Source organism: Artibeus jamaicensis, unplaced genomic scaffold, assembly GCF_021234435.1.
Source record: "Artibeus jamaicensis isolate MK-2021 breed Jamaican fruit bat unplaced genomic scaffold, CSHL_Jam_final contig_464, whole genome shotgun sequence".
Classification (NCBI taxonomy): domain Eukaryota; kingdom Metazoa; phylum Chordata; class Mammalia; order Chiroptera; family Phyllostomidae; genus Artibeus; species Artibeus jamaicensis.
In genome coordinates this window covers 40566-55293 of record NW_026521842.1, presented here as the reverse complement: position 1 = coordinate 55293, position 14728 = coordinate 40566, and the positions used below count along the sequence as shown (strand labels likewise).

Genomic DNA, 14728 nt, shown 5'->3' with positions numbered 1-14728 from the left:
CGCCTTCCTGGCGGGGTCTGAGGCTAGACTAGGCTTCCCTGGACCTTGCAGCAGCAGTATGGCGGTCAAACTAGATAGGACTTTGCTGCCTGCGAAGGTTGACTTGTGTCTCCTCCATCCGCACTCCTTTACTCTCGGAATCAGTATCCCCAGAAGTATTTTTCCTGGACTGGCCCAAAGTCATCTGCCTTCCCGTCTCTAAAGAGGTCCTAGACACAGTAAGAGTCCACTGGCTAAAGTCTGGCTAAGGTCTGGTTGAGCGGTGGGCAGAAAATACAGAAACTGGGAGAAAGGAGGGCGACTCCAGATGCCTTCGGAGGATTTTCTCTTGCTCTCTGGTTCCAGTTTCCAACCTATGCCCACAAAGTTCTTTTTCAGGCTTTTCAGATGAAGCTTCCAAGTAGTTTGACTTCTCTGGCCCTTAGCCTCTCCCCTGGCTAGGCTTGAGTTTGAGTCCTGGCTCTGCCCCTTAATAACTGTGGCGTACCAAACAGTGACTTGGGATTTCTGAGCGATGATCTTTTAATTTGTAAAGTGGGAGCAAAGATCCCTATTCCTTCCTCACTAAGCCTCTAGTATAATTAAGTGATTGTAGCTATTATTCTCTCTGCATATCCATGTAGTTCCCTACTCCTGGAGCGCACATGGATTACTCGAGTGGTTGACTCCTGCGCATTCTTACATAATACCAATAATAACTCCTAAATACTTAAGGCATATCAGCTCATATACCTTCACAAGGCTCTATATATTATCTCCATTTTACAAATATGTAAACTGACTCTGAGGTTAAACTCCTAGCTTGTTCTCTTAACCACTACCCTAATACATTGATTCTTCAATAATATAATTAATATGACAATAGCTCAGATAACAAGTTCAAAATAGATAAAACCCATAGTCACTACTTATGCTACCTGAGGGCTTGCTGGGGCCAGGGCAAGGAACTGCTACACAAGACTTGTCTATGAAGCAGTAACTAACAGGAGAGAAAATAGAGACTCTGAATGCAGGGTAAATTGCCTGAGGTCACAGAGGGTGTCAGGACCAGGTCTGAACCTGGGCTTGGCTATGCCAAACCTTTGGCGATGACTAATCCAGATTCCCTTCTCACCACACCCCTCCCCACCCGATTGAGCAACTTCTGTTTGCCCTCTCCAGGTCTCACTTGCTGCCAGGCCTTTCACATGGGCTCTGCCCTCCACCTAAAACATTCCACCTCATTTTTTGCCTGGTTTTGTAGCTTCTCTGGCTTTGAGGTATCAGGAGTCACTTCCTCTAGGAAGCTCTCCCTGTATCCACCCCCATCTGAGACAATGTGCAGCTTCTAATTAACATGCTTGTAATGTGCACATTCTCATAGCACTCTGCCAATTACAATCATATTGTCATCCAGGTCTCTGTCTGCCCAACCTCTAACCCTGGCCAACTCTAAGTCTTAGACCTTAGTCCATCTCTCTAATTCACTCATGCCACAGCAGATCTCCCTCACATGCATGGCTTAAATTCCATCTTTGGGCTATCAATACCCAAATTTCTATCTTTAACCCAGACATCTTCAGGCTCCTGCATCCTACTCACCATCTCCACAGGGGTCTTAGAGGTGTCTCAAACTTCATGCATCCTAAACTGACCTACCTCCCAAATCTGCTCCCTCTCCACCTTCCCAATCTAGGTTAATGGCACCTCTGTACTCCCAGTGACTGAAACCAAACACCCCAAGGTTGTCTTGACCTCTCACACCCATTCCAACCTGTCAGCAAACCACTTTGATCCTATCTACAGAATCTAAATTCTCCCCTCCCACTGCCCCACCCTGTCCCAGGCTCTATCCTCTCCCTCCTGGACCTCACAGGAGCCTCTTCCTCATCTCTTGTCTGTCATCCCCGCCCCACAGTCTGCTCACCACATGCAGCCAGAGGGAGTCTGTGAACCCAAGTCAGATCAGGGCCCTCTGGGCTCAGCCTTCTGTGGCTCCACCTTACTCTAGGTAAGAGTCAAAGTTCTCCTCCTAGCCTACATGGCTTAGTTGGGCATCAGCCTGCAAAGCAAAAGGTTACTGGTTCAATCCCCCATCAGGGCACATGCCTGGGTTGTGGCCTGGTCCCAGGTTGGGGCACCCTGAGAGGTAACTGATCAATGTTTCTCTTCCTCTCTTTCTCCCTCTCTAAAATAAATATTTTTTTAAAAAAACAGTCAAAGTTCTCACCACAGGCACCAAGTCACTAGTGATCTGTGTTGTCACCTCTGCATTTCCTCCCTCTTTTTTTGGCGGTGGGGGGGGGGGTTCCTGCATATTTTAATCTAATTTCCTCCCTTTTAAGAAAGAAGCCCTACTGGCAGCTTGATCCAGATGCTCCCAGCAGAACACAGACAAGAGTAGGGGGCTCTGCAAGCATAGCAATATCTGAGCAGCCCCTCTCCTGGCACACATGAGGGCCCTCTCTAGCCCTGTCTTAGTGCCTCACCCTTCAGTGCCTCAAGTCTACACATCTAGTGATCTCAGGAAAGTCCTCTCAGATCTCTGATTTAACCCCCACATTCCCCATCCCACTCTCACATTGCTCTTACCAGTTATTCACCTACTGATATTTTATTTCTCTAGTTTCTTGTCTCTATCACCCACTAGAATGTGAGCTCCTTGAGGGCAGGGATTTTTGACTGTCTTGTTCACTACTATGTACCCAGTTCCTAAAACAATGCTTAGTACATCTTAGGTGCACAAATATTTATTCAATGAATAAAATGTTTTGTGTGGATTTTTCTCACTGAATTTTTTAGCACCATCAATGAGATAATACAGCAAGTACTACCAAAGTCTTCCACCATCTCCAGACTTCTTTGAACTCAGGCGTAGTTGTGTGACTTGCTTTAGCTAATAAAATGTGAGTGGAAATGTTGGTAGAGTCACTTTCTAATGGTAGCATTTAAAAACCAGTGCAGGATGCTCCATGCTCTCATCCCCTGCCTAGGCAACCTTGGTAGCTATGCGTGCACAGAAGTGCCACATCAGGGATGCTGGCTGGATCACTGAGCCATGAGATGGAGAACATGTGCCTGTTTTATGAGAAAGAAAATTTGAGACTTTAGTCTCCTAAGATCTAGAACTCATTTGTTACCACAGTGTAACCTAGCCTATTCTGACTGATGGGGGTAGAAGTGCCAGAGTCAAGATTCAGACCCAGGAAGGCTGGCTTTATAGCTCATGCTTTTAATCCTCACAATTTGCTGCCTCAATGTCAGTTTTGCAAAGCTACCTATTTATAGTCATAACTACCCTTGCTAATGTATCCTAAGGACATGATGAGAACTAGGCTGAGATAACTTCTATACAGGTATGTCTGGCAAGGCCTCTCACAACCCTCTGAAAATAGAATAAGTGGAGGTTCAGAGAGGTGGAGTCATTTGCCTGAGGACTTGTAGAGCCAGGTCTAAACCTAAGAATGGCTGATACTAAATAGCTATGTGATGACTAATCCTGATTACTGTCCCACCACTGCCCTCCCTTCAGTGGTGTATTACTCAGGGTTCTGCAGAGAAAGAACCATCAGGCTATAGAGAGAAAAAGAAAGATTTATTATAATGAATTGGCTCACATGATTATGTTGGCTGAGAAGTCACAGAAGCTGTCTGCAAACTGGAGGTCAAGGAAAGCCAACTATTTAAATCCTGGTCCAAGTCTGAAGGCCTGAGAACCAGGGAAGCTAATGATATAAGTCCCAGAGTGAAAGCAGAAGAAAAGCCACATTCTAGCTCCACAGTCATGCAAAGTACTAATTATTTCTTCTTTTACCTCTTGTTCTATTCAGGTCCTTAAAGGATTGGATGAGACTCACCCACATTGGGGAGGGCAATCTGCTTTACTCAGTCTACTGATTCAGATGCTAATTTCATCCAGAAACACCCTTGAAGAAACATATACTCAAAATGGTGTTTAGCTAAATATCAAGGCATCAAAATGTACTGGTCAGGTTGACACATAAAAATAACCAGAAATTAATTAATTAAATAAATTAAAAAATAATCACTCTGTTCCCACTCCTCTCCCCAGGCTTCCTTGCTGCCAGGCTCTTACACAGGCTGTGCCTCTTCAGGAACACCCCCTCCTGCCTTTTTATTTCAGAGTCAAGCCCTTGTTTGACCTCCCCCATCACAGACTAGAACAGGTTGCCCTGTTATAAGTTCCCAGGACTCCTAGAACTTCTTCCACAAGACACTCATGACAGATAATAATCTGTAATGTTCAACAATGTCTGTCTACTGGACTGGATTAGGGGCCTTATGATAAGGGCAGGGCTATTTTAGGAAGCAGTGTTTCCCCATCATCACCCAGCTCAGGGTTGGGCATGCAACACATGATCAAGAACTTTTCAGCTATCATCATCATCATCCTTTGTGGAATTTTTTAATTATTTTTTTATTGATTATGCTGTTACAGTTGTTCTATTCCCCCCTTCATTCCCCTCCACCCTACCCCCCCATCCCCACCATTACCCCCCTTTAGTTTATGTGGAATTATTTATACAATTCAGACTTTGTCATCAGAGTGAAAACTCTGTCAGAAGAGTGTGCTTTCATGGTTGTATAGCAAAACTTCCTTATCCTTCTAAACCACAGTTCAAATGACTCCCCTCCATAAGCCTGATCACTCTGATATCTGAGTGTTTGTTGTAGACCACTCTGCCTAGTTTTAGGAATTGTATCTCTACCCCTTGTGGCTAAGGGTGAGAGACGACCTTTGGAATGCCAGCCACAGGAGACAAAGCTTGTCTCTGGTAGCAAACGCTGCCTCAGTTCCTCTCCCTGCCCCCAAAGCTTGGTCGGAAGTCAGTGATGGGTAAGACCCATCACAGCAGGGGACAACCTAAGCCAGACTTGATCATTTGGGAGGCCTTCATGGAAGGACTGGTGGGGTGGGGGGTGCAACAAAGAGCAGTGGACTCTTGCCCCCCCACCCCCAGCTTTGTCAAAGCCCAAGTTTCCATATTCTCTGGGAGAAGCGCTTTCTTGGCTCTAATCCCCTTAAACCTGAATACCTGATGGGGAAAGGTGCAGCTCCTTGCCTTGCTAGATTGTGTCCTGGGGAAAAATCTGGCATCACAAAGACTTGCTGATAAACCTGTGAAATCTACTCTGCTAAGAGTGCTTTCATTCATATGATAAGGGTCTGAGAGGAAATGGGTATGTCTCCCAAAGTTTCTGCAACTCTTTTCCTGACAGACACTGACTCATAGTAAGCCCTCAGATCTCTTTGAAATGTTATCTACTGTTTGATCCTTGCCGCCAGGTATTCCTGTGTATTACAACCCAATAAAAGGCTATGGAAGAGGGCGCTCTAGGCCTTTTTGTCCTTGGAGAAACTGGCTGCTGCTGGCCTCTTTTGCTCCTGAGAAACTGGCCACAGCCCACTCCTCCTCCCTAAACAGATCTCAGCATGTCTCAGTCATTATTCACTCACTTGTATTCGTGGCACGGGGGAGGAGGGGGGGACTCAAGAGAGAAGTCACCGCTACAAGTGTTCACTTCATAATGATTCCATATACTGTAAAACTGTATTTTTTATTTTTCTATAGCTATGCCATATTCCACAATTAAAGATGTTTAAAATATCTGGTAGTGTTTACTCATTGTATAAGATGTATAAAATAGAGCAAAACATATTTTATTTTAATTTTTTAAATATGTTTATTGATTTTAGAGAGGAACAAAAAGAGAGAAACATTGATGCAAGAAACATCAATTGGAACACAGTCCAGGATGTTGTGGTGACTACACACACGTACGGTGCCAGCTGGGAACAGGAAATATCAGAGGGAACGTTGTGTAAAGTATATGATTGCCTAACCGACATGCTGTACAACTGAAACTAATATAGAATAATACTGACTGCAAAATGTAATTGAAAAATAATTTTTAAGACTTCCGCCAAGATGGAGGTATAGGTGGATATGCCGTGCCTTCTCACACAACCAAGTTTAGGGACAACTAAATATTAGCAACAGAAAACACAGCCAGAACACGGAAAATTGAACTTTTCGGAAGTCCGTTAACAACAAATTCTTCAGCCTGACCGGTAAGGGGCAAAACCAGCGGCTGGTGAAGCGGGGTTGCACAGGAAAACTCGGTCAGACGCACTCAGGCGCGGAATCCAGACGCGAATCCAGACGCGCGGGATCCAGGAGCAGGGTTGGACCTAGTGAGCGACCGAGCAAGCCACCAGGTGAGCGACTGCGGAGGAGACAGCGGGGAAGCGGTGCTGCGTGTTGACTGTGGTTGCCTATTTGTGCGCGAGCAGACAGGCGAGGGAGTGGGCGGTTGGACCCGGCCCGGCGTCCCCGCAGCCTGCGGCAGTAGAGGGCGCCGCCATTTCCCCGCTCTGACCACGCCCCCACATACAGCGTCACAACCCAGCGACCAGGAAGTCCAAGGCGCCGCTTCTCATACTTAAAGGGCCAGAACAGACCAAAAATGTCGCAAGTTCTCAAAGTCCCTGAGCCCATAGATCTAAGCGATGAAGAAATAGCAAAACTCTCAGACGCACAGTTTAAAACACTGGTCATCAGGATCCTCACAGAACTGGTTGATTATAGCCACAAATTAGACAAACATATGAAGGCGAAACTAATTGAAATGAATGGAATTGCACAGGAAACCAATAGCGATGAAAAGGAAACTGGGACTCAAATCAAGGGAGTGGACCAGAAGAAAGCAAATAATGGCCAAACAGAAAAGAGTCAGGAAGCAAGAATTCAAAGAAATGAGGAGAGACTTAGGAACCTCCATGACATCTTTAAACTCTCCAACATCCAAATTATAGAGGTACCAGAAGGGGGAAAGGCACAGCCACCAGTGGAAAACTTATTTGCACAAATAATAAAGGAAAATTTCCCCAATCTGGCAAAGGAAATAGACTTCCAAGAAATCCAGGAAGCTCAGAGATTCCCAAAGAAGTTGGACCCAAGAAGGAACACACCAAGGCACATCATCATTACATTAGCCAAGATTAAAATGAAGGAGAGAATCCTAGAAGCAGCAAGAGCTAAGGGCACAGTCACCTACAAAGGAGTCTCCATCAGACTGTCAGCAGATTTCTCAAAAGAGACCTTACAGGCAAGAAGGGGCTGGAAAGAGGTATTCCAAGTCATGAAATCCAAAGACCTACAACCAAGATTGCTCTATCCAGCAAAACAAAACTTTCATTTAGAATGGAAGGACAGATAAGGTGCTTCTCAGATAAGATCAAATTCAAGGAGTTCATCATCACCAAGCCCTTATTATATGAAATGTTAAAGGGACTTATCTAAGAAAAAGAAGTTAAAGAAACATGAACAGTGAAAGGACAACAAACTCACAGTTATTAACAACCACACCTAAAATGAAAGCAAACTAAAAGGACAGCTAGATCAGGAGTGGAAACATAGAAATGAAGATCTCAAGGAGGGTTAGCAACAGGAGAGTGGGAGGAGGAGATGGGGGGAGAAGGTACAGAAAATAAGTAGCATAGACAGTAGATAGAAAATAGATGGGGGGGCAAAAATAGCATGGGAAATATAGAATCTAAAGGACTTGAGACACATGGTCATAAACTAAAGGGGGGTAATGGTGGGGATGGGGGGGTAGGGTGGAGGGAATGAAGGGGGGAATAGAACAACTGTAACAGCATAATCAATTAAAAAATTAAAATTAAAATTAAAAAAAAAAGAAACATCAATTGGTTGCCTTCAATACGTGCCCTGGCTGGTGATCATACCTGCAACCTAAGTATGTGCCCTGACCTAGAATTAAACCCCCAACCTTCTGGTGCACAGACAACACTCCAACCAACTAAGCCACACCAGCAAGGACAGAGCAAAATATATTTTAAAAGGAAAAATGTACCAAATTTTCAGAGACAACCTTGATTTAGTAATATTTCCCTTCTGACTTTTTTCTGGGAATATTTTTATAGATTTCTGACAATATCATATATGGAAATTTGCAGTCTGCCCATTTCTGCAAACAACTTGTATTATCCTGGAATAGATATTCCCTTTAACTGCTCACCTGTGACCTGACCTTACTTTTATACATCTGTTCTTTGCCCTGGGAAGTAACGAAGGAGACAACACTTCCAGTACAGAGGGCAGAATAAATGAGACACCAATGCAAAGATTTTACTTTTCAGTTCATTTGTGTTCTGAAGGAGCGGAGTAAGTCTCCATTTCCTCTCTGTCTGGAACGTGGATGTAATGGGAGCCATCTTGGACCATGTAGACCAGGGCACTACCATCTGTAGAAACAGTTTGGATACCTGATACGGAGAAGTACTTGAGCTAGCCCTGTATTGCTTACACTCAGGCTTTTGTAGGAGAAAGTTCTATTTTTTATAAGCCACTGCTATACTGAGTTCTATTACAGAGTTTATGTTCAATCCTATCTAACCAACAGTGCCTACTATATACTTCTTGAGCAATTTTTCATGTCCCTAAAGATATAATTTTGTGTGTGTTCATAATATTCTAACAACTGAAAGTTACCTGCATTCATTCATTCATTCATTCATTCAACACATTTATTGAGTGTCTCCTATATTCAGGCTCCCGGTTGTGTGATGGGGATATAGTGGTGAACAAAACTTATGGAACTTATGTCCTCACAGAAGGGGACACAAAATAAACAAGGAAATAAATAACCCTTCTGTATTTTCAAATATGGCACATCCCAAAATATGTGGCAGAGATTGGCTAATTGCTCACCAAGATTGCTTCCCTTTGTTCTTCCACACACAGCTGAACTACATTTCCCAGCATCCATTGCAATTTTATATGGTTATGTAACTGACAAAGCCAAGGCACTTGAGCAAATGTCTGTCCAATCTCTAAGCCTGATGGTAAAAACCTCCCATAGGTGGTCTTCACTTTTTTCAACACCCACTGACTCAACAGAGGACACTCTAAAGACCTAGAGGTGGGTGAAATCACAAGACAGAAGAAGCCTGGGTCTCTGCTAGACTCTGTGGGATAGTGAACCCCATTGACTTGCACTGGACTACAATATGAAGTTAAAAAATAGGATTATTAAGCAACCGAGTTTTAGAGGTCCTTCAGTAAAAATCAGCAAGCCTTATTTACTTTAACTAATGCACTCCATGAAAAAAGGTTTCTGTGGAACACTGATTACAAAAACAGCCTAATTTTCCAACTCTTCTTGTATCCTTCCTTGGTGCAATTTGACTTTACAGCTTCTCACATCAAAGGGTAGAGTATATTTCCCAGCCATTTGAAACTTGAAGCTTTGCTAGCATTGTCCTTAAGAAACAGAACAAGGTGAAACGATAGTGTAATGCTTCCCAGCCTAGATCTCCAGGGGCCATCTGTGCTCAGGACTGTCCTCACCTTAGGGAAGCCATAATTTAAATCTTTGCTGATTTGACAGACAAAAGAAGGTATCTTCAAATAGTAGTGGCACTGAAGTTGGCTTTTTGTTCTTTTTTCTTTTTGTATTTCTTATATGAACTGTCTTTTTCATGCCACGTTTTATATATTGGCTTTTTGTGTTAATTTCATATGACTTTATTTTTAAAGTATATTTTATTGATTATGCTATTATGCTACTTGAATACACTGCCTACAGTGCATTCTATTCTGGTCTCCTCTGCCAGTTCAATGAAAAGAGGGTGCTGGAGAAGTGGATCAATCTGAAGGTACCCAATCTTTCTGCTATCAATGGGGAAACCACTCTTTCCATGACATGGTCTCCTGGGACACTCAGCGGTCTTTCTGCCCAGTAGTTGATCACACCAACCCTGGGTTTGACTTCCAAGTTCTGCTTGTATGACTCTGGTGAATGACTTTGCCTCTCTGAGCCTCAGCGTCCTCCTCTGTAAAAATGGAAATACTGCTGCCTACCTCAGAGTCCATAAGGGAGTCACATGAGATAAGATAGGTAAGGCACTTCACACAGTGCTTGGTACCCTGTAATGGGGTTGTGGGGTAAAGGTTACGATTTCTTTCTTCACTGTTTGATTCAGTTCACATTTCTCCACTGAACACTCTTGACTAATAGTACAACTGTGCTTTTAAAGAACTGTAGGTATCATTAACTTAATCATTTTCAGTCAAAAAAGACTATACCAGAAAACAACATTTTACTTATTTATTTTTAGACAGAGGGGAATGGTGGGAGAAAGAGAGAGAAACATCGATGTGTGCTTGCCCCTCACACACACCCCCACTGGGGACCTGGCCCACAACCCAGGCATGTGCCCTAGACTGGGCATCAAACCAGCGACCCTTGGGTTTGTGGGCCGGCACTCAATCCACTGAGGCACGTCAGCCAGGGCCAAAAACAATATTTAAACTAAAGGATCAGTAAATTGCAGAACCACTTCCCTTCAAGATCTGAGGATCTGAGTCCAAGCTGTGTTTCTATTCTCAGATTTGGAGGCCCATTTGGCTGTCATGTCTGTTTTCCTTCCTTTTTCTATTCCTGCTCTTGTGACCCCTGTGCACCTCGTCTTTAGGGTTAATGGCATGGTGTCAGACAATATGGACTAAGTCTGAGTCTTTTCTGTCCTTGATACTTCTTCTTTTTCCCCCTTATTTATTTATTTATTTGTTTGTTTGTTTGTTTGTTTGTTTATAGAGAGAGGAAGGGATGGAGAAAGAGAAGGAGAGAAACATTGATGTGTGGTTGCCCCTCACATGGCCCCCCACTGGGGGACTTGGCCTGCAACCCAGGCATGTGTCCTGACTGGAAATCGAACCAGCGACCCTTTGGTTCACAGCCCGTGCTCAATCCACTGAGCTACACCAGCCAGGGCTTTTTTTTTTTTTTTTCTTGTTTGAATCCTCTGGCTGGAACTCCTGCAGCTTTTAAGCATGTCAGAAGGTTTTGACAGATAGATGTGTAGCTCCTGAGCAGCTGTCATGAATGACTCATAAATTAAGTCTATAGATTTGGAAAAACTCCTCTAATCAGCGTCCAGAGTTCTGGCATTTCTTGCCTGCCTAGCTACATGTCATGGCAGTACAGACAGTCCTTCCTATGTACAGTAATTTTATTCTATGCTGCTTTGAAGTATAATCTCAATGAAGTTGTTTTTAAGCAATAAGGAATAACATTTCAGCCCCAAATTTAACCCTGTTACCACAAGTGACCTATCTGAAGTCATGGTCTACTGAACAGATATTTTCCACCCACAGCTGAATTCTTCTGTAGGTAGCAATGACAACCCTTTCCTAATCTGTGCCTCTGTCTACCTGCTGGCACATTTCCTTCAATAGTGACCTTACGCTATATCTGACTTCAAAAACCTTAAAATGTACTAAGATGGGCTACTTAGACCCAAGAAACTATAAGGCTTCTCTAGAGGCCCAAGGCTGCTGTTCTGCAGTCCCCATGTCCCTGAACTGGGCCACACGAAGCACAAAGTCCATTTGGGTCCCTTTTGCCCCCACAGGTCTCCCTCTCATCATGCCTCTGTGTCAGTCAGGAGCTCATCTTCTGTGGCTGCACCAATGGGACAGTTCGCATCTTCCAGGCCCACAACCTACACTACCTTGCCAACCTGCCTAAGCCGCACTACCTTGGGGTGGATGTGGCTCAGGGCCTGGAGCCCAGGTACTACCCGACAAGGGGAGGGAGAGGGGCCCACCCAGAATCTGTCTGCTGGTATGCATCCACGCTTCTAGATCCATCTACACACTGGCCAGCCCTAGGCAAGGAGCAGGATACAGCTATAATGAGGCAGCAACATTTCTGCCACCGTGAAGTCTTCAGTCTAGTGAGGGAGATTGATAAACAAGTACACAAATAAGATAATTTCAGATAGTCATAAATGCTTTTGCAAAAATAAAACAAACTCAGGAATGAGAGTGGCTGGGGGTTGGGGCTGTATTGTTTGAGTGGCCAGGGGAAGCCCCTAGTGAGAAAGGGCCAGCTGTGTGGAGAACTGGGTCCTGACAGCAAGTGGAAAGGCCTTAAGGGGACAGCACACTGGTCCTGTTGTGTTTCAGGAAAACCTACAGGCTGTGTGGCTAGAGTCCAGTGTGCCAGGGGAGGGAGTGGAGTTGGGGTGGGGGAGAATTGATGGAGGCTGGTGGGAGGAGCTCGTAGTATATTCTGAGGGCCATGGGCAGCTACTGGGTATTTAGGCCTTGGCATTATGTGATCGGGCTTTGAGCATTAGATCCCTCCGGCTGCCATGTTGAGTGGGTGGAAGGGCTGCGCTGTGACATATTTTCCCTTTGCTGTAAATCATTTTGGGGGGGTGCGGGGAGCTTCCTAACCAGGGGGTGCTGGGTGCCTGGGGTGGCCTCTTTGTAGATTGTGGGACACTATCTCCTGATGCCTTTTCTAATAGCCTGGAGGGGGCTATTGGGTGTCTCAAAGGAAAGGCAGGGTGGGTCAGCAACCCACAGACAGTGGTTTGTTGTAGTACGCAGGCTGCCCATCTCTGCCAGCTTCTGCTTTGCTATGCGGCCTCAGGCAAGTCACTGTATCAACCCGTGCTTCAGTCTCTCCCTCTGTAAAACAGAGTACCTACGTCTCATGGAGGTTGTGGGGATTCAGTGCAGAAAGTTCTTTGCTTGGCTCACAGTAGGTGCTCAGTAAACTGTAGCCTTTGTAGGGAGGTGCCAGGCCAGAGTATGACTCCCCTGTTCCCTTGCACAGAGATTTTTGGTGATGTGTGGTAGAGCCCTTGAGAGAGAAGGCCTGAGATATGTGCCCATTTTCCTTCCATGCTCCGAGAGAGAGAACAGAGCTTGAGTTGGATGAAATGAGGGGAGAAAAATACAACAGGAGTTGAAAATTCAGATGCTCTCAGGGGCCAAGTGGAAGCTGTCACTTTACAACCTCTGTATTAGAAGCAAAGCAAAGGAGGACAGAAGAGGAAAAAGTAGAGTTGGAGTGGGACAGATGTGATGCGGACACTGGCCCGCACTGTCTATGGCGTTGTGGATGAGACAAGAGAAATTCACACGGATTACCCAGTCCTGTGGAGAAAAAGGGACGGCACAGCCACTCTCACAAAAGGAGAGCACCTTGACCCTTCCCTTGACAGGCTTTTATTGGGTTGAATTAGCACAGGAATGTTGGGTATATACGTAAAGCTCATCAGTCATTGTCAGGCAGAAATGATTAAACAACAGATAACATTCAAAGAACTCTGAGGGCTTATTCTGAGTCAGGGTCAGATAGTTACAGGGCCATAAAACTTTGGGAAACAAACTCACTTCCACTTCAAGCTTAGACACTCATCATTTAAATTGAGGGCATTCGTAGCAAAGCAGGTTTCCCAAGATTCTATGCATTCTTTCTTAGGCCTGATCACCCTGGGGAACCCACCCCTTCCAGCACAGGGCCACACCCACCTCCAGCATTGTTTTAGGCTTAGGTCAAGCAGGGGAAATAAGGCAGCCGGGAGATTAGGAGACTTCTCGCAGACAGAATGAGGACTTAGGCTATGTCAAAGCTGAGGGGCGAGGGTCCATCACCCCCTTTCTCCATAGGCCCCCAAGCCCTCCCCTGAGGGTCCTCTTGTGACCGTGTCTGTCTTAGGTCATCCCTCCCTTGAGGAATCTTACCCATCATTGGCTAAACGGTCATACCCTGCAGGCCAGGTAGGATGAAGCCCTGACAGAGGGATAAGCTTTGTCTCCTTAATGGCTTATTGTCACAAGGTCTTTTTACTCAGCCTTAGCCATGGGGGATTACAGCTTCTGAAACCAGGCAGGGTGGTTCCCCAGCACAGATGGACCACCATCGCATTGACTTGAGGTAGCTCAAGTGTCTGTTACTACCCACAGTGACACTGATGGTGACTGATGACCTGTCGTTGCCTCGTTAGCTTCCTCTTCTGCGGGAAGGCAGAAGCAGTCTACCCGGATACAGTGGCACTGACCTTTGACCCCATCCACCAGTGGCTGTCCTGCGTGTATAAGGACCACAGCATCTATATCTGGGATGTCAAAGACATCAACAAAGTAGGCAAGATGTGGTCAGAGCTCTTCCACAGCTCCTACGTGTGGAACGTCGAGGTGAGCCCCTCTCTGCCTCCCCAGCCCTTGCTCAGCCCCCATTTGAAGAAAGCTTCTGCAGAGTTTGGGGAACCCATTAAGCCATTCCTTCAAAATGGACTGCAGCTATGCGCCAGGTCCTGTTCTAGGTGCTGAGGACACAGCTAGGAAGGAAACTGACAAAAGTCCTTCCATCTTGGAGCTCACGTTTGGGTGGGAAGGTAAGCCCATAAACAATAAATATAAAACATGACAAGTAGCAGTATCTCTCAGAAGAAAAATGAAGCAGAGCAGGGGAAGAGGAGCCCAAGAGTGCTTGCTCTTTCAGAGAAGGAGAGTGAGTGGTCAAGGAAGGCCTCTCTAAGAATGTGACTTTCAAGTAGAGAGACCTGCAGGAAAGGGGGTAAGGGGGGGGGGGTAAGAGGCATGTGACTTCTTGGGAGAATGGGAAGAGCAAAGGACCAGTAGCAGGAGCCCGTGTACCTGAGGGAGCCTTCTGTGGAGGCCGTTGTTGTCATTTAGTGCTTTTTTATGCAAGCGTTGAGGAAGTTTTTATTTTCTGAGAACGAATCTGTGGGGATTTTTTATTCTCTAAAGTTGTAAGTACTCCTTGAAGATTAGACAACTGGTGGAGAAAGAATTGTATTCTACTTTTTTTCCCCTGAAAATTTCTTACTACAAGCATGTTTGTCCTAGAGAATCTGTTTTCAGTGTCCCAATTGAGAATT

General features: G+C 45.1%; 1 protein-coding gene across 1 annotated transcript in view; it reads left to right on the top strand.

The window, feature by feature from the left end:
* Positions 1-9586: 9586 nt before the first annotated feature.
* Positions 9587-14728, top strand: part of LOC119038347 (WD repeat-containing protein 62) — a 37725-nt gene continuing 32583 nt past the window's right edge. The window contains exons 1-3 of the mRNA XM_053666778.1: positions 9587-9682; positions 11441-11601; positions 13832-14021. Coding sequence (XP_053522753.1) covers positions 9587-9682; positions 11441-11601; positions 13832-14021 — 447 coding nt within the window. The remainder of the gene's footprint in view (positions 9683-11440; positions 11602-13831; positions 14022-14728) is intronic.